This window comes from Brassica rapa, chromosome A04 (genome assembly GCF_000309985.2).
Source record: "Brassica rapa cultivar Chiifu-401-42 chromosome A04, CAAS_Brap_v3.01, whole genome shotgun sequence".
Taxonomy (NCBI): Eukaryota; Viridiplantae; Streptophyta; class Magnoliopsida; order Brassicales; family Brassicaceae; genus Brassica; species Brassica rapa.
This window is the reverse complement of record NC_024798.2, coordinates 18464921-18484317: the sequence shown is the minus strand read 5'-3', so window position 1 is coordinate 18484317 and position 19397 is coordinate 18464921. Positions and strand designations below refer to the sequence as shown.

At 35.6% G+C, this 19397-nt stretch overlaps 3 protein-coding genes across 6 annotated transcripts; all 3 read left to right on the top strand.

The window, feature by feature from the left end:
* The first annotated feature begins 133 nt into the window (after positions 1-133).
* Positions 134-5404, top strand: LOC103865533 (BTB/POZ domain-containing protein FBL11). Of its 4 annotated transcripts, none has more exons than XM_009143330.3 (18): positions 134-581; positions 677-727; positions 804-924; positions 1033-1174; positions 1331-1380; positions 1679-1767; positions 1851-1956; positions 2151-2187; positions 2258-2409; positions 2660-3209; positions 3283-3525; positions 3612-3757; positions 4141-4384; positions 4479-4534; positions 4645-4725; positions 4791-4835; positions 4945-5013; positions 5113-5403. In XM_009143330.3, the coding sequence occupies exons 1-18, from the start codon at positions 388-390 to the stop codon at positions 5272-5274; spliced, it is 2538 nt and encodes an 845-aa protein (XP_009141578.1). In that variant the 5' UTR covers positions 134-387; the 3' UTR covers positions 5275-5403. The 4 variants fall into 4 exon arrangements, with proteins under 4 accessions (XP_009141578.1, XP_009141577.1, XP_033146106.1 ...); XM_009143329.3 differs by having other exon boundaries at positions 3838-4384; XM_033290215.1 differs by lacking the exons at positions 134-581; positions 677-727; positions 804-924; positions 1331-1380 and having other exon boundaries at positions 3838-4384; positions 5113-5404.
* Positions 5405-10720: 5316 nt separating this feature from the next.
* LOC117133381 (F-box/kelch-repeat protein At3g13680-like) lies at positions 10721-12127 on the top strand (the record flags this gene model as incomplete). The annotated part of the gene is made up of 1 exon (XM_033289411.1): positions 10721-12127. A coding segment is annotated over one exon (831 nt), but the record flags the coding sequence as incomplete, so codon positions are not given.
* Positions 12128-13751: 1624 nt separating this feature from the next.
* On the top strand, positions 13752-19215 carry LOC103865532 (F-box/kelch-repeat protein At3g13680). Its single transcript, XM_033290226.1, is given in 2 exon segments — positions 13752-13993; positions 13995-19215. Coding segments are annotated over 2 exon segments (1068 nt in total). The 5' UTR covers positions 13752-13937; the 3' UTR covers positions 15007-19215.
* Positions 19216-19397: the final 182 nt, after the last annotated feature.

Sequence of the window (19397 nt, the reverse complement as noted above, 5' to 3'; positions counted from 1 at the left end):
TGCAATTTATACTAATTTTAAGTGTAGTATTAATTATAAAATATTTTGATTTGTAAATAATTTTCTTTTTATTTCAGAAACTATTGATTAAAAGGATATAATTATTTTGCAAATTTATTTGAATTGTGTTAAAAAAATGTTATAATGACATTTTTGAAATAGAATCAGTATCCAAAACATATTTGCAGGTGGAAATGACTCGTGTCGGAGACCGGTTTATCCCGGTTATTAAAAATTAAAAGATTTAAGTTAAGTCCGGTTTGGTTTGTGGATCGGTCTGTAATTGAGAGTGACTGTTAAAAATTATCTCACTCCATAGTAAACGAACTCTTGTTTTAACTGGCCGCCGATCTCTCTCTCATCTCTCTCTCTCTCTCTGAAGAATCAATGGCGCAGCTAAGAAGCTTACACGATGACTTTGTGATCCTTGTCGTTGATAATAATCAACCTCCAGAAGAAGAAGAAGACTCATCTTCTTCTCCATGTCAAGTGATTTCGATCTCAGCTTTGGATGTTTCATCCTGGGACTTGTCAGAGATACTCTGCTACAGAAGAGTTAAACTTCAAGCTCATCGGACTAGGCATGTCTTGTGTTCATACACTTCATATACAACATCTCGTGTTTTGTAGTAGTAACAAGTTGTAGTGATTCTTGGTTTATGTTTCTATATGCCAGGCTCGTTCAAGAATCATCTTATTTCCATGGCCTTCTTAGCGGAAGCTTCAGGTTAGAATCTTCTCTTTGATCTGTTTGTTATGTTATTGTTTTTACCCCGTGTTGTGTAACTTGGATTTTGTAATAGTGAATCAGGTCATGATCATGTCTCTATAGAATGGAACTTAGAGACTTTCTTGAATCTTATGAGGTGTATATATGATTGCGCCCTTGATGTTACTTCCACTAGTTTCTTACCTCTTTTCGGTGTAAGCTCTCTTTCTATCATCAATCCTCTGCTCTCTTCTTCTTTCTTTCTCTTTTTTTTTTTTACATGTTTTGTAGAGTTTAAGCTTAACTGTGAATGGCCAATATAGGCTGCACTCTATTTTGGCGTGGAGAGGCTTCTATCTAAATGCAAGAGATGGCTTGTATCGTTGGCATCATCGAATGATCCTGCATCACCACTACTAGAATTGTCTGACCTTATTCAGATGTGGAGTTTTGGTCTCGAGCGTGGTTAGAATCTTGAGTTTAACACTTGTTATATTAAGTTAGTTTCTCTGAATCATGATTCATTTGATGTGGAATGTTTCTGGCGACCTTCCAAGTACAGAGCTAATGATTATTGACATTATTATTATATCTCTAACATATTAAGTTTGATACTTACAGATGTAGACTTTGTGCCAGATCTCTGTGGAGCATATCTTGCAAAGAATCTCGTATGTATCTACAACTCTAAAATTGAGATGCATCTTTAGCATCTCAATGATATATGATAAGAAAATGCTGGCATCTACTGTTGTTATTTACTGACTAATTCATCACAAAAACATGTTTAATTATGTAGAAAACAAAATTTTCTATCTGTATTTATAAATCATATTGGTGTTGTGAAGTTAAAGAGAATACAGTTTTTGCTTTTGTTTAGCTTGTTCATCTTTTTTGTTTGAACGATCTAAATTCTTCATATAGTGTAGCCTCTGACAGCTAATAATCTGATCCTTATGACTTGTGCAGATGCTGGTAAAATCTGATGAGTATTTTGGAAATGTTCCATATGAGTTGTTGATGTGCTGCATAAGACATCCTCACCTGACTGTAGACAGGTAGGCTTGTGCACGTTGTCTATATTATTATACCAATGCAAAACATACGTTAGATTCTCACCTTTTTGACCAAACTCTGACAGTGAGATGCATCTTGCCGATGCACTTCTTGTTTGGCTTGATGCCAACAAAAGACTGTTTGACTTGTCAGAGACTAGTAAGGATAACATAGTCAACTTGATGGAACAGGTAAAGCTTAGTTCTGTTAGCTATGCAGAGATGAATTAGACCATACAAAAACATGTATCTATAATGTAATATAAATTTTCTAAGCACTTCATCTTTGTAGTTTCTGGTTTTGCTCATTCCATTCATGTTTAGCTTTCATGGAACTGTGGTTCTGACTTTAGGATTTTTTTGTTTTCTGATGTGTTATATTGCAGGTCCGGTTTAGTCTTTTGCCGCTGTGGTTTATTGCAGGTAATGTATGTGATTGATACTTGGAGATATAGCAGAAAGTTATGTAGTTAAGTTTGTTCCTTTGTTTCAGAAAGAAGAAAGTCACATGGTTTCTCAACGTTTGCTGATCATAGCATTGAACTGGTTACTAAACTAACCAAAATGTCATCCAAATGTTTGGTTGATAGTCTAAGAGATGGACCTCCTACTGATCTTAGAGTTCGGTTGACTCAATACACAGAGGTATATCTATCTTAAACAAAGTCTCTGCCTTATATGTTCATATAATATAGACACTGGATGTCTTTGAATCATTTGTACTAGTAGCTGAGTCTTCAAATGCTTTGTTCCGGCAGAGCCGGTCCTGAGATTTTGGGGCTACAAACAATTTATAAAAATTTATATAACTTTTTTTTTACAAATTTGGGGTCTATATATAGGTCTCAGGACCGGCCATGGTTATGTCTAATGATGTCTTTGTTCCCTGAATCAGAAACTGGATCTCTCAGGATGCACGCAGTTAAACCAAGCCATTCTGCTACTCTCAGTACTTCCTGAAACATATTTTACAAACCCCATGTGGAGAAAGAGTTTAAAAAGCTTCTTAAAGAACCCTGAGGACGACGCAAGAAACCAAGAACAATTATCTCAGACAACTCTACCAATCTCATCTTTTGAATCTGTGGAAGAGGTTGATATCTCCAAGTGTCAGAGGCTTGATTATATAGCAACCATCAATTGCATCTCTATGTCATTCCCATCGTTGAGAAAACTGAGAGCTGCTTACCTCTTAAACCTCAAGGTGTCCACTATGCTTGAACTTCTCCAGAGTTTTGGCAACCTTACTGAAGTTGATTTGACAGTTGATATCGTTCCTATAATACCGTGTCAAGCATCTGTGTTTTACACAAGTCCAGGTTTAGCTCAGACTCCTCCCATCATCTCCTTAACATATGGAAGTCATATCTTTGGTTCTGGCCAAGTTCATCGTTCTCTCTCGAGTATCACGAGACTATCTCTGGAGGGTAGAAGTGATTTATATGGTTAGTCTTTAACCAAAAGCAGCTCAAATGTATATAAAAGTAGCTTATGCCTCGTTTTTTCGCATTGTAACAGATAAGGATCTAAGAAGCATATCTAGATCATGTGGTTCATTATGTTACCTGAACATAAAAGGGTGTGCACTTCTCTCAGATGCATGTATAGCTTATGTTATAGAGAGGTGTAAAAGCTTACACTCTCTCATAGTTTGCTACACCTCTTTCTCGGAGAACTCAGTCTTGGCACTATGCGCTGATACTTCTGTGACCAATTCATTAGCATCCAATCTTCAGATGCTGCACATGAGTAAATGCGAAGGTGTGTGTGTCTTTTTTTTCCATTTCAGTCTCTATTTAATGTAAAATCTCATGGCTTATAACATAAACTTAGTGCTATGTTCTCAGGAATTAGCGAGACATCGCTTATAAACTTGATAACACGGACAAAGAAACTGAAGAGTCTTTGCTTAAGGGATACAAAAGTTTCAGACATTGTGCTATGTGAACTCTCTGGCTCTTCCTTAGAAGCACTTGATATTTCAAATACCACGGTCAGTTTCATTTATTAACAAAATATTATCTTACTTAACATCATTCAAGTGATGCATTAATGCTTGAAGCTTTCTTACAGATATCTAGTATGGTTCTTACTTGTGTCATTAGCAAAAACTCTAATCTAAAAAGCCTTAAAGCCAGGGGATGTAAGAATCTGATACAATCAGAGACTGTGTTTAACTGTTTAAGCAAGGGGAGTGGACTAGAGGAGCTTGAGATTGGTTGGGGGTTTACTTACTTCTCTCTTGTGTCTATGAGACCTGCGGTTTCATCCCTACGAGCTATAAGTGTGGGTTTGGGTGCTTCCTTAGGTGAAGATGGTTTAAACCTTCTACCTTCGGCTTGTCCTTTGCTAGAGTCTATTGTCCTTTACTTTCAGGAAATATCTGACTCTGCCTTGACGAGTATAGTGACATCATTGAAGAACCTAGAGGAGCTAGCTTTGTCGTATTGTTTCGGTGACATAACACTTCAGAGTTTTAAGTTCTCTATACCGAACCTGAGGAAACTAAGGCTTGAGAGGGTAACTCGTTGGATGACTAATGAAGATTTGTTTGTTCTCACGCAAAGTTGTCCGAACTTGACTGAGCTTAAGCTGGTAGGATGTTTACACTTAAACTCAGGTACAGAGGAAACCAATCACCTAACCTCATAATCAAATGCCACTTGGCCCACTTCTTTGTTTTTTCACCTTTTTTGATGTTTTTTATATATCAGATTCTCAACCAATCATCTCATCTGGATGGCCTGGAATGATATCTCTTCATCTTGAGGTTTGTTAGTACTCTTTAAGATTATATAAGATCATCTTCAAATATTTTCTCCATGTTAAGGTATAGTTTATTCACAAACCGGATCCTTGTTAACCATGTTTGGGTGATAGGAATGTGGGAGAATAACAGAGAATGGTGTTGCTTCTCTCTATGGCTGCGTTGCTCTGGAAGATCTTTTACTTCGCCACAATGTGAGTTCTCTTTATAGCTGCACCGCTCTCAAAATGTATATATAAAGCTATTGATGTGTATTCAGGGCTCTGGGATAGAGAAAAGCTTCCTTCTTGATGCTTCTTTGAAGGTATATATATATTTCAGACACACCATGCATGGCTTTCTACGTAAAGAGAGTTAGTATGTAGTTGTTGCCTTGGATTCTTTTTTGCTTGATTCATCTCAATACTCTGCAGTTCCCAATGCTTCGGCTTGTATCACTGGACATGTGTGATGCAAAGGAAGGCAACTTTGACGTCCCAGAGGTAAGTAATAACAGAGAACACACATTGTTGAAGTTTACTTAGTTGCTAGAGAACATCATAAGAATACACATGGTTTGTTTTCTTTTTTTGGATTGGCAGGAGAAAGAAGAAGTCCGTTTTCTAAGCATAGTGAAAATCAGTAGATGCAAGTCTCAGAGATGCTCTCTGGGAAGAGAGTTAGCTCCAGTGCATAGAGAGACGCTGGTTATGTTTTGGAACGGCCAAAACTTCACTAATACACTGCTCAAACAAAGACTTTAGTTACCACCCACAACCCACCACTCTACACTTTTTTTATCTTGTTTCTTTTTTTGTATACTTATTGTTGTTTTTGAAAGATTTTGTTTTTCAAATTTTAAAATCAAAGTTGGCAACCAAATTTAGACCGCATGCATTCTCTAACCTCCCATTTCTTATCTCTTACTTCAAACTCAAACCCTCATGAATCCCCGCAACTCACCTCCTTTTCATCGATCTCAAACGTGTAGAGATGCTTGTTTAAAACTGGAAAACGTTGCGAGTGAATCCCTGATCTATGCCTTACACTGGTGGTACCATCCTTGATGCAATAATATACATCCATCTCCTCCTTGCCGTCTCCAACTTTATTAACTACCAATACACAACCCATCAACGGTATAGGACCATCCGCACCATTCCCTTTCATCAACAGGGAACTCCCGGTGGCCTGCCAAAGAAAGTACATGGGAATTTGTTCACCAGGCAAGACCGCAAATCTACAAGTCCTTATGATCAGTTCTCTTGCTTCTTGATTCAGTTTGAAGCAATTACCAAAGTTGACAACATGTTGTAAAGAAGAAATAGAAGAATCTAGCCTCTCTAAGCCTCACGGTTTTCTGCTTCTAGGCGGGAGTGAAACTAGCTTTGTGCATCCACTGATCACAAGTTTACGTAGACGAGTCATTTCCTTGATCCATGGAGATAATTCTCGTATCCTTTAATCCACGGTCGATAGATATGAGAGATTTATCAGCTAAAACGCGAAGACCATATCTCACGTTAGAGAATTTCTCCGCTAGAAATTCTTCCACTCTTTCAAACCATTCGTCGTTGAAGAAACATGCTATATAGATAAATAAATCTTTATCTTCATCACATAAAGCATCGTAACTGAACTTCAAAACGCATTCGATTTCTCCGTTAACGCTACTCCATAACCTTGCACTCCTGCCTCGACGTCATTCCTCGAAAATAAGATCCCATAACCACTAGTCCTAGAGGGAGGTTACCGGCAAGTTGTGTAACTTTCCTAGAAAGGCTCTCAAAACCATAACACGGTGACTTTTGACCAAAAGCATACGTGCAGAAGATTTTAAGAGCCTTACGGTCAGATGGGAAACCCACCTCATGTATATGGTTAATCTTGTGTCTTTGCAAAACTCTTTTATCTTGTGGGTCGTCATGATAATCCGGCTTCCAGGACCAAACCACCGAGCTTCTTTAGCCAGTGCATCGAGTTGCATCACATGGTCCACATCATCAAGAACTACGAGCATTTTTTTTGTCTTTTAATCAAACATCCAAATGACGAATATTGATGCCCTGCTGGTTGAATATTTGAGATAACATCTCTGATTGTAGCTGCAGCTGCGATGGGCTGTATACATCTCGACAAGGTATTGGATAGCGTCTTCTAGGGATGTTAAGATGGGTTTAGGTTCGCGGGCTTTTAATGGGTTCTACAAAAAATAAATGCCCATTTAGACCCATTAAGTTAGTCGGGTTTTAAATGGGTAACCCACTTAAAACCCATTTATTAAATGGGTTTTCACTAAAATAAACGGGAACCCGTTTAACCCATTAATGTTATTTTTTGTATTTTAAACGTTGTCGTTTGGTTTCTTAAGGGCCTTCAGTTTTTTTTTTCTATTTTCATCTTCTCTTTCGTCGATCAAATCGCCTCCGATCTCCACCGCTTCTCAATTTCTGAAACTTCGCGTAATCTCCACCGTCTCCGATCAAGTTTCGATCAAGTTCTGTTTCTGAAACCCACTCCCAACTCGAGATCGGTAACGTCTCTGTTCTCCTTCCTTTGATTCCTATTGTTCATATAAATTGATTTGTTTTTGAATTTGATTCCGTTTCTGAAAACCCACCGCATATTTCTCTAAATTAAGCAAACCCATTTGGCTTTGTGAATGTGCCATGTGTAATCATCGCTTTGTGAAAAGAAGACAACTTTGTTTGGTTTTCTTGTTGCTTCAGTTCCGATTCGGACCATTGTTTCATGTTCCTAAGATTCTTGTAGTAATGCTTAGTGGGGGGAGGTTGTTAGTTGGGTTCTGTAATTTGGTGAAGATGCTTCCTGTTTGCCCGTAAGGAAATAACATTGGACTTGTGTTTCCATTTTTGTTTCTTACTCTTTTTGCAAGTGCTTTGCCCTTAGGTTAAGTGGCTTTGGCTCAGATTCTGATTCTTCACGTTACTGGACTCTCTGCATTTGTGTCCGTCCACATTGTTCTCTCGAATAAACCCTTTCTTTACATCATCTTCCATTGGTACTCACTTGTTTTAATATAATATATACACATTGTTGATCTTCCCTGTGTTTGGTGCTGCTCTTTTTTTTTTCCTCTTCTTTGTTAATTGTTTTTCCTGTTAGCTGTATAAGGAACTCCATTTTCTTGTTTAAGATATTGAATGATTCTGTCGGTGTGATAGTAAAAGTACTTTATATCATGTTCACCATCTAGAGCTTTAGCTTAATTTATGCACATATATCAAAGTGAAGTGATGATATGCTTAATTACATTTTGGCATCTATTAGTACATCTTCTGATTGAACAAGAGTTTTGCTTGTTATGTTTTAGACGAGTGGGTCCTTCCATTTGAGTTTACATAAACATCATCCTTTTTTAATAATGGATCAGGTTCAGGTTTTAAAAAAATCCGAATTTTCATACCATTTCAGAAAGAATGATTTTTTTTTTTTGGTGGTCTTTTGTTTATGTTTTATGTTTTATTCATGTTATTGGTATGAAGTAGAAAAGGAAGAGCTGAAGAAAGTGTTTGCTAGACATACTGCTCGGGTTTGCTTTACTTCTGATCTTTGGACATCTCGTCCTAATAGCATGGGATACATATGTCTTACTGCCCACTTCATAGATGATGGCTGGAATTTGCAGAGTAAGATTCTTGCTTTCTGCGATTTGAAGCCTCCACACACAGGAGAAGAGATTGCTAACAAGATTCTGGAGTGTATGATGGAATGGGGTTTAGAGAAGAAGGTATTCTCTATTACCTTAGACAATGCTAATAATAACGACAGTATGCAGAGGATCCTCAAGGGACAGCTTCAGATGATGAGTGGTTATGGCTTATTGTTGGATGGCAAGTATTTACATGTGAGATGTTGTGCGCACATCCTGAACTTGATCGTGAAAGAAGGCTTGGAATTAGCGAAAGATCTTTTGCACAACATCAGGGAAAGTGTGAGGTATGTGAAAGCATCTCAGACAAGAATTCAAGCCTTTGCGGCATGTGTAGAGCGAGTGGGGATTCCTGGTGGATCTGGTTTATCACTTGACGTTGCTACCAGGTGGAACTCTACTTATGAAATGCTCGTTAGAGCGTTGAAGTTTAGGGAAGCATTTAAAAGCTTGGAGGCTTTTGACAGGCACTACAGATGGCTACCTTCTGAAAGAGAGTGGGATCGTGGGCAAAAAATAAGTGAGTTGCTGAAACCTTTCAATCAAATCACTACTCTCTTTTCAGGGTCAAAGTACCCAACATCTAGTGTGTACTTCACTGAAGTTTGGAGGATTGAGTTATTGCTGAAGCATTTTGCGAGCTGTGATGATTTTGATTTGAAGCAGATGGCTAAGGAAATGCAAATTAAATTTGCCAAGTACTGGGAGGATTACAGCGTCATTTTGGCTATGGGGGCAATTTTAGATCCGAGGCTGAAGTTGGAAGTTCTTGAGAAAGCTTATGAGAGAGTGGATCCTTCTACTTCTAGTTTAAAAACTGAAGAGCTTAGGACTAATTTGACTAAACTTTATAAAGAGTATCAAGCTAGGACTTGGGGCAGTTCTTCTGGCACTTCATCTACACCAACTCCACATGATCTAGTTACTGAATCACCTCTTGAAGATGATTTTGACAATGTAAGTTTCAAGCATCTTTACTCTTAATTTTGCATTTACTTTGAAGATGATTTAGACAATGTAATATATTACAGGATCTCTTTGAATTGGAAAGAAGCCTTGGGAGTAATGTAGGAAACACAAGAACACATTTAGATGTGTATCTGGATGAGAAGAGGTTAGATAGAAGGTCTTTTCGCAATTTGGATGTATTAAGCTATTGGAGGGAAAACCAAGCTCGATTTGGTGATTTGGCGATGATGGCACGTGATATACTGAGTATCCCTATCACCACAGTAGCATCTGAATCAGCTTTCAGTATTGGAGCTCGGGTGTTAACTCCATACCGAAGTCGCTTGCTTCCCAAGAATGTCCAGGCTTTACTCTGTACTCGTAACTGGTTGCGAGGATTTGCAGAGTATGAAGGTACAATAGAAGATGTTGATGATGTGTGCAACGAAGATGCTAGGAAGACTACAAGTACTTCTGGAGTCGAGGGTTCAAGATCAGAAGATTCAAATGTACGTTGAACATTTGAGGTAATATCATTGGTTCTTATCTTAGAGAAACTTGTTACTTGTGTATGGGTTATTGTCATTGTCATTGTCTTTAAAAAATGCTGGTGTGAGAATGTGACAGTGAAGGGGCTGAGAACAATGGTTACATACTTACACTGCTTAGGATCTCTTGTTTATATTGACTGATGTTAGAATATCTTGCTTATATTGATTGTGTTTGCTTATATTACATTGCTTTTTGTGTTCATCTGCAGAACAATTGTGTTCAGCCACTCTCAAACTGGTGGTAAAGCTAGGCTCACTGAGGGTTGCTCTTTCAGGAAAAAGTGAAATCATCATCTTATCTTTTTACAAAATGTTGCTGTGATATTCAGTTTGGTTTTCTTTGCCTTGTTAGTTATTGTTATTTTCTTGTGACTGTTTTTTATGCTTCTTAAAAGATTCTGAAAACATGAAACTACTAGTTGAGTTATTAATCCTATGCCTTTATTTTAGTTTATATAAATCTCAGGCTGCTTCTCTTTGTATATAAAAACTTTTGAATAGCTTGTGGAAAAGCACTGTGAATCTGTGATATTGCTAGAAGAAACTTGCACACTTGTCTTAAAGAAGGTAAGCTGTTTAAATTTTGAATGCAGCAGACTCGACACTTTGCTTCTCCTTTTGGTGAGATGAGAATTTTGAATTTTCGATTGAGCTCTCAATGTTAAGAGAGTAGTAGACTTGCTAATTGCTATGTAGATAGTAATTTTCAGTCAAACAAATTTGCTCTAAAAAATACATATCAAAAGTTATTGATAAATAATTTATTTGTTTAACTAAATTTAGTTAGAGTTCATAAGGTTAAAAAAAAAATTATCTTTGCAAAATCGTTTTAAAAACATAATTAAAACGAAAAAATAAATAAAAGAATCTAATTTAAATGGGTCTAAATGGGTTTAAATGGGTACATGTAAATTTCGCGGGTTCTAAATGGGTATCCCTAATAGGCCTATTTTTAAATGGGTCTAAACGGATATGGGTTCTAAATGGAGTGGGTTCTAAATGGGGTGGGTCTAAATGGGGTGGGTTGTACCATTTTAACATCTCTACTTGTTGCTATGCTTCCTTAAGGATTACTCTAGGCTTGTGGTATGGAACCCTTACTTAGGGCAAACGAGGTGGATCGAACCCAGACACAGTTTCCAACGTGGAGACAGCTTTTCTCTCGGATACGACAACAACAACCTTAACCACAAGATCCTGAGGATATTCGACAAGATTCATCCAGTTACAGATAGAAACGTTTTAGGGTTGGAACTCTACGATTTTAGCTCGAGTTCTTGGAAGGTTCTTGATGCCACTCAAGACTGGCAGATACGGTCTCATCGACACAGCGTGTCTTTGAAAGGAAACACTTATTTTACCACGAGTGTTGAAGGTTTCTTCGTCTGTTTTGATTTCACAACAGAGAGCTTCGCACCGCTTCTGCCTCTGCCGCCGTTTCATTCTTACTGTGGATTACATTTCACGTCTTTCTCTTGTGTTAGACAAGACGATCTCACTGTGTTGTATCAACACTGGGAGTCACCTAAGACGATGGAGATTAGTGTTACGGATAAGATTGGTCCTGATGTTGTATCATGGACAAAGTTTTTGAAAGTGGACTTTGGCTATTGGGTTGAGCCTTTGTCTGGGAGATTTCTCGTTGACAGGGAGAAGAAAATTGCTGTGGTTTTCGTTCTAGAAAGGGCCAAGGCATGTTGGTACCAAACTGCTCACGTCTTCGGACAAGATGGAGGATACTTCAAATCTGTGAGAATCCGAGAAGCTCCCTATCTTTGGAATGATTTTTATCCTCATAAGATATATTGTGCCCCACTGTTGTGCTCTTCATATCTTCCAAGCTTAGTACAACTCAACCAACAAGTGTAATGGAAAGAGAATGTGAAGTACATTGCATCATCTTCTTTCTGTTTTGTCTTTTTTTTTTGGCTTTTGAATGTTTTAGCCTCTCTTTTTTTCAGACTGTTCATACCACTCGTGATATGTAATCTATGATACAGTCTCATCCTCTACTCACCTTAAAAACTGATTACATTATAAAATCGGACCGAACTGACAGTCGAACCATGTTAAACCAAAAACCTATGTGAGAACACATAACAAAGTCACTAATTACATTATAAAATGTTTCCCAACCTTACAAGTTTGAACTTTATTATCAATATATTTGTCACTTTCAAATTACTTTTCTATTATATATATATACCAAAACATGAATTTTTTTTTTGAAAGAGAAAAGAAATGGCTCCTCTGAAACCACAATTCAACCTCTTCCCATGGATCTTTTAGTATATATAAAAAATAATGAATGACAAACATTTAATTGGAAAAAATAACTATCCAATAGACACCCTCCAATTTGTCTCAAGATCTTGGTTGGACCCCTCAAGCCAAATCTAGGCTGGTTAGAGGTAATTAGCCTTTCTTAAGTTTTTTTTTGCTCTGTTACAGATGAATCGTTCTTTTTGCTCTCGGGCAAAATCCTTCAAAGTGGCAAAAAATCTTAATCACTTCGATATGGGAGACATATGTAGCTACTTAACCGGACTTCAAGCAAAAACTCTAAATGTATGTTCTCGAAACCTATCTATCTTCATACTTATTACCTTAAGCCAGTAGTAACAAAAAAAAAACACAACCTATTGTTGGTTGTGAAGAAACAAAATCTTAGAGCGTATAAGAGTTCTTATACTGTCAGATATGCTCCTGAAGCATCAAAGATGAGAGATTATGATTCCATGGATGAACTCATTCATGATCTAGATATGATCTTAGTTCTCAACACTTGTTTAGAAGATTTTTCAGATGCAGATTCATAAAGATTTGCCATTGCTTCAAGATGACAGAAGTTACATATTTGACGAACCAACATTTTTTTGGATGCTAGGCAAGAGTACCTAGCTGCACGAGGGATACGGTTCGTGGTCAATCTCTGTAAGTTTTTTTTTTGCTAAATTGTAAATATCGTTAATGAATGAAAGTTTGGTTACAACAAAGTTGAACCAGATTCTGCTCTGTAAGTTTGTCTTTCATATTTTTTCTTCATCCTAAATTTGTATGCGTCAGTATTCTTACAAATTCTTTGTTTTGTTTTGTAGATTCGTTTAGTTGCCGATAACAACCTAAGCGTACTTGACATGATCATTGATTATATATGTTTCATCAACGAAGACGAAATAGCTTATTGTGAAGTGATGTTTTGACTATCTTATACAAACATAGTTGGTGAATGTTTTCTTGGATCGTGACTTCAACATCCTATCTCTACCCAAGTGTGACTAGAAATTTTGGGAAAATTAAATCAGCCAGATTCAGTCTTTTTTACATAATTATGTTATTTTAAAAAAGATTAAAGTTTACATTTTTACTTTTTCAGAGTTTTATGAATTTCAGTGATGTTTTAAAACATGAAAAAGAAAATAAAAATGATGAAAAATATAAAAACAATTAGTTATAATGATCTTTGAATTTATAATATATAGGAGTCTGTAAAATTATTATGACATACATGTGAAACACCTAGTAAAAGAGAGGCTAAAAACATTCAAAAGATAATATCACTAGTGACATGAGTAGAGGATGAACCTATATCATATATTACATATCACGAGAGACATGAACAGTCTGAAAAGAGAGGCTAAAAACATTCAAAAGACAAAACACATAAATTAACGAGTTATCCGAAAGAAGATGATGCACATGCTTTCCTATTAGCCTGGTTGGTTGAGTTGCAGTAAGCTTGGAAGATATGATTACACTTACACATATCCTAGCATAGAAAAGTAGCCAAAGTAGTCGTATAATTCTTTTGTAAATGTTAGAGCATGATTATTGGTGGTCATTGTTCTTGGGTCCTTAATATACATATATTTGTATGTATCTATTATATATGCGTATATAATTGCGGGGTAAGAACTTTACGGAAACCCAAACCGAAAATTCCTTAATTAAGGAACTTTCGGTTTAGGTTTCCGTAAAGTTCTTAACCCACAATTATATACGCATATATAATAGATACATACAAATATATGTGTATTAAGGACTTAAGAACAAGGACCACCAATAATTATGCTTTTAGTTCCTAATAAAGGGCGAATAAATTTGAAATTTCATCTAAGAAATTTTTTTTTTTTTTGCATTTCTAAAGGTAAAACATACTCACTCTTTGGGCCATGAGAGGCCCATTAAAACAAAATGATGGGCAAGTCGACTTCGTCACCATGAAAAGAGAAACCCGGCAGAGAAAGAAATCCTAATGAAGACAATTTTGGATCTTCCAGAGAATTTGGTAGAGGATGAGATATTCTCCCGGCTGCCAAAAGTGGAATACTTCATGTAAAAATCGAATCTTTTTGGGTAAAGAAGCAGCAGCGAAGAAGCAGTTCTTGATGATGAACTCGAGTAGGATTAGTTTGATGAACTTGGATCTCCCCAAAGATGACGGCAGCCCATCTATAGAACAAGTAAGCGTACTTGATCAAATCCAGATCTCTGAGGTGTTTCACTGTGATGGCTTGTTGCTATGCGTCCTTGAGGATAGCTCTAGGCCTCTCTTGGTATGGAATCCTTACTTAGGACAAACGAGGTGGATCGAACCCAGACACTGTGGTTTCCATAGTTCAGACAGGTTTGCTCTCGGATACGACAAGATCCTGAGGATCTCCAACGAGATTCATCCAATTACAACTGAACACGTTTTAGGGTACGATTTCACCTCGAGTTCTTGGAAGGTTCTTGATGGTGTCCCTCCCGAGCGGCAAATAGGGTCTTATTCACGCGGCGTTGCTTTGAAGGGAAACACTTACTTTCGTGCGAGTGTTGTAGGTTCTGTCCTCTGTTTTGATTTCACAGCAGAGAGCTTCGGACCGCTTCTGCCTCTGCCTCTGCCTCCGTTTCATTCTTACCATGGATTACATTTTCTGTCTTTCTCTTGCGTTAGAGAAGAGGACCAGCTCGCTGTGTTGTATCAACATTGGAATGCTCGTGAGACGATCGAGATTAGCGTTACGGATAAGATTGGTCCTGAGGTTGTGTCGTGGACAAAGTTTTTGAAAGCGGTCACTGGCTATTGGGTTGACCCTACTGCTGGGAGTTTTCTCGTTGACGAGGAGAAGAAAATTGCTGTGGTTTTCGTTCTAGAAAGGCTCAGTTTTGGATGTCTCCACCAAACTGCTCACGTCTTCGGACAAGATGGATACTTCAAATCTGTGAGAATCCGAGAAGCTCCCTATCTTTGGAATGATTTTTATCCTCATAAGAGATATTATCCGCCACTGTGTTGCTCTTCATATCTTCCAAGCTTACTGCAACTCCAAAGCACCTAACTATACGCTAATTGAAAGAATGTGCATCATCTTCTTTCGGATAATTCGTTAGTTATGTGTATTGTCTTTTGAATGCTGTAGCCTTTCTTTTTCAGACTGTTCATGTCTCTCGTGATATGCAATTATATGATTCAGGTTCATCCTCTACTCACTTTAAAAACTGATTAGTATATATGATTATGTTTTGGTTCCGTGGGAGCTATCCTGAAACCATTTTTCATCATTTGCAAACATGTTTAGTTTGCAACACTCTCTTTATTGTAAACTGTCCTCAAATATTCTTGATAAGATATCAACAACCTCTTTTTATTGGCGTTGGTTCTGATTGAGGCTCAAGGAATATACACCCTCATGGACCAACAAGGCCTTTAAGAGGTCTTTATCTTTGAAACCTTTTTTCTAGAGGGAGGTTTTGATTGGATTGCAGATGAAACCCTTTTCTCTAAAGATCTGTAACTGTGTAAATGCTAACCTTGGTGAAATAAATAAAAGATCATGAATGAAAACTGTCTATGTTTCTTCCACATTGTCATGTAAGTATAATCACAGTTAATGATAGCAGCAAACGAGTTGACGAATAATCATGGAAGTCGTTCGTTCACGTGCCAGTCATTTCTCTCGTCCAATCATATTGCGGCTTCACACGGGTGGGTGAGAGAGTTTACAGTTAACAACTTAACACTATCTTCTCCCCGCCAAATATGTACTATGATCTGCGACTGCTATAACTTTTAAACACCTAAAATAAAATTTATGTTTTTTAAAATCTTTAAACATTTAAAGTATGTATGGAAATAATTACTATTTAAAATTGGTATTAAATTTTTATCTTTTATTGATCGGTTATGGTCTATTTATATGTTCAAAAACTTTTAGATACGGCTTTTAACCAAATACTTTAGAATTTAGGTTTATAACAATTAAAGTTAAAGTTGATGAATCTATAAGGTACATGTACGATTATATATCAATAATTAGCTAAATAAAAAAACCCTTGATTAAGAAATATTAACTAAATAGTTCTATCTAAAAGTTTTTTAGAAATTACAATCGCCATGACATATAATACATATAAGGTTGGGTAATTCTCTCAAATATATATTTTTAAGTATTTATCATAAAAATTGTTCTCAAGAAAAAAATGATCAAAATATTTTTTTTTTTGAAAATTTTAATATTTTTTTAATTCGAAACCTTATCCCCAAAATTCATCCCTTAACTCTAAACCCTAATTCTATATTAGTTAACCTTAGGGTAAAAATTACTTTTTATCATTTAATAAAACTTATTTTGATCATTTCTTCATTGAGAGCTATTTTTGTGACAAAACTTAAAAAGTGTTATTTTAGAGAATTTTTCTATAAGGTTTTCATATTTTTGTATATTGATGGAAATGAAAGTGTGGAAAAAATATGTGAAATTGGGTATAGAGTAAGGAAGGGAGGATTCAATGACATGGTTATAAGCATAATTATATCTACATGCAAAATGGTTTGCTGATCATCATCATGATGAAGTTGCCCCTTGATGGATCATGATTTGTCACATGAATAGAGGTGTGCAAACTGGTACTAGTATTTAACCGAACAATTTAGAGCAAAATTGATATAGCTGGACTAAATAAACATTACAATTGGATTGTATTATGTCGCTGATGTAATATTAAAAGTCAAATCGAATAATTTTGTTCTTGTTGGCCTTTTAATGAGCTGAGAGCATCTTTAGTGGTGAGAAATTACCAAAGTTTCTTAGAGAAAAAAGAAAATAATAACTGAATTATAAAATATCTAGAAAATAGCTAAACCACTAAACATATGACAAGTATTGAGCAATCTCTCAAAATCTTTGAGAAAATACCTTCTTAAAGAATCGTTTTGTGTCTCTTTCCTCTACATGTATACTCTCTCTCTTCATTTTTCTCTTTTTATTGGTTGAGAAACTTATAAAGAGCTTCCCACTTCGGATGCCCAGAGTAAGCTATCTTTTGTCTTTGTCGTCCATGACTCAATAACTTCCTTAAATCATGAGGTCAGGTTTTCTTTTTCTTTTTCCCCTTATTAGTACTAATTTCTAGTAAACGGTTTTTAAGATACGGTGTAAAAGTAAATTTTATAAGAAAAATGGATAATTACAGTAGTAAAAAAATGTTCAAAAAAAAGCAGTAAAGAGAGAGAGAGAGAGAGAGGGGGGTTTGGTCATCATTGGATGCTACAGAAACAGAGGGTTTATTAAGGGACTGGCAGCTGCTCATACTTCGACTTCGTGATTACCCTAAGACCCATTTTGTCTCTTTTTTCCTAGGCTTCTATTTATTACTCCATCCGTTTCGCAATACATAATGTTTTGATTTAGTACACAAAAATTAAAAAAAAATTACCTTTCTTTAAAAGGTAGTTTTAAAAATATTATTTAAAAATTATTTAACCAGTTACAGAAATGACTACAACGTCTAATTAGTTACACAATTTTCAATAAAGTTATAAAATAAAATAAAATATCAAAACATCATCTATTTTGAAACAAAAAAAATCTTCAAAAAATTATCTGTTATAAAACGAAGGGAGTACTACTCGCTTCGATGAATAATAACTAGATTGAAGCCCTTCTCGAGTCTAAAAACATCTCCAACCCACCTCTATTTCTATTTCTATATTTTTTCCTAAAATAGAAAATATTTACTATAGAGGTGAAGATGCTCCAATGTATGTCTCTATAATATAGTTTCTCTATTTATAGGGGAAAATATAGAGATATGTTATTTTTACCTCTAAATATAGAGATAAAAAGTAACTTTCCTCTATATTTTCATCTAAAATAGAAGAATTTTATTATAGAAACATACATTGGAGCATTTTTACTTTTATAATAGAGATTTCTATTTTAAAGAAAATTATAGAGGTGTATATTGGAGATACTGTAAGAAGTTTTCAGTATTATTGAACTTTATTTCTTTTAGTATATAATATATTTATTGAATTGAACTTGAATGAAATTTGATAGATATGTCAGTATATTTTTGGGTTGGGATACATTTTTAATGAAAAACTGAACTACTTTTTAATGTTTTATGGGGTCAGTTGACCTTCCTCTGAATGCACTCTTCTGCTCCTGCCCATGACGATTCTCTTGCGCACTCAAAGAAACTACTTGATCACATATGCTTTTGGTTATCTTACATCAGCATTGAGCGACTTGTTTGATGTTAATGTTCATATGCATTTAAAGTTAATATGACGTTTGCTAAGCGAGTTTAAATCGAAAAAAATATTCATCGTGGGACAAATTCACGAAAGGTTATGAACCCACACAATACGGAACTAAAGTTAAATTAGTTACGCCTATTGGATTACAAACTAATATAAAGTAGCGCATGTGCATAAAGATACAGTTTTGCACGATAGTGTAACACCCAGAGAGCAAAGCTAACACGGTGCTCCCTCTTTGTTTTATTTCTTTTCCTATTTTAAACTCATTTGTATAACTTTTTGTTTGCCTTTGTGATATTAAATATCAATAACAGAAAATAGCGTAGACAAAAACAAAACGAAGTAACCCCAAAATGCAGGATGAAAGCGGAATGCATTAAAAATTTTGAACTAAATAAATTCTAATTTTATGAGTAACTACGAACGTAGGTAGCTTATTTGGCTGAGCATTAAGAAATTTGAGGTAACTAATGCTTAGCCAATATCAGTAAAGACGGATCGGGGGAAATTATAGACTAGGGTTACTAATTTTCAACTTATCAAAAAAAATATTTTGAATTAAAAATGTTGAATATATATTATATAAAGTCCACAATGCAATGCAAAAACATGCATAACTTATTTTTTCAAAAAAAAAAAACATGCATAACTTATTGGGATTTATTTTACCTCTCAGCAATTGAAGTTGGGCTAGATAGTTACGCGGGAGGTCAGTGTCTGAAAAGTAAATATCAAGCTACAGCATTTGGTTACGAATGGTACGAGCGGGACAAAAGAAATGATGTGCGGGATCAATATATGTCACCATTCAAGATACTTTGTTGCTGTCATTTCTGTAAATAAAATAAATATAAATTGAAATAAAAAAGGAGTGCTGGGACAACATTGTTACATGACCGCAGTTGAAAACAAAAAGAAAGGTAGAAAATGTGGTTAGATAACTGTAGCAAATAAAATAGTAAATATTTATTTATCTTAAATTATTAAATATAAAATAACATATATACATTCATAAGTATAAATTATATTAATGTTAGTTCAAAAAATATATGTATCATGCAGTTACATTTTGTCACCATTCATATATTATTTTGAACCGTTTATTTTAGACAAACAGCAGTTTTTCCGCAATAGTATATAAATTGCAGTTAAACCGTATCGCAATATCTTATCCATTTGTGTTGT

Bases quoted from the DNA above. Each gene is read 5' to 3' on its own strand.
- LOC103865533 (XM_009143329.3), top strand. From the start codon at position 388: ATGGCGCAGCTAAGAAGCTTACACGATGACTTTGTGATCCTTGTCGTT. The intron at 728-803 runs GTTAGAATCTTC...ATTTTGTAATAG, and splicing joins CTTCTTAGCGGAAGCTTCAG to TGAATCAGGTCATGATCATG. The intron at 4,535-4,644 runs GTTTGTTAGTAC...TTTGGGTGATAG, and splicing joins TGATATCTCTTCATCTTGAG to GAATGTGGGAGAATAACAGA.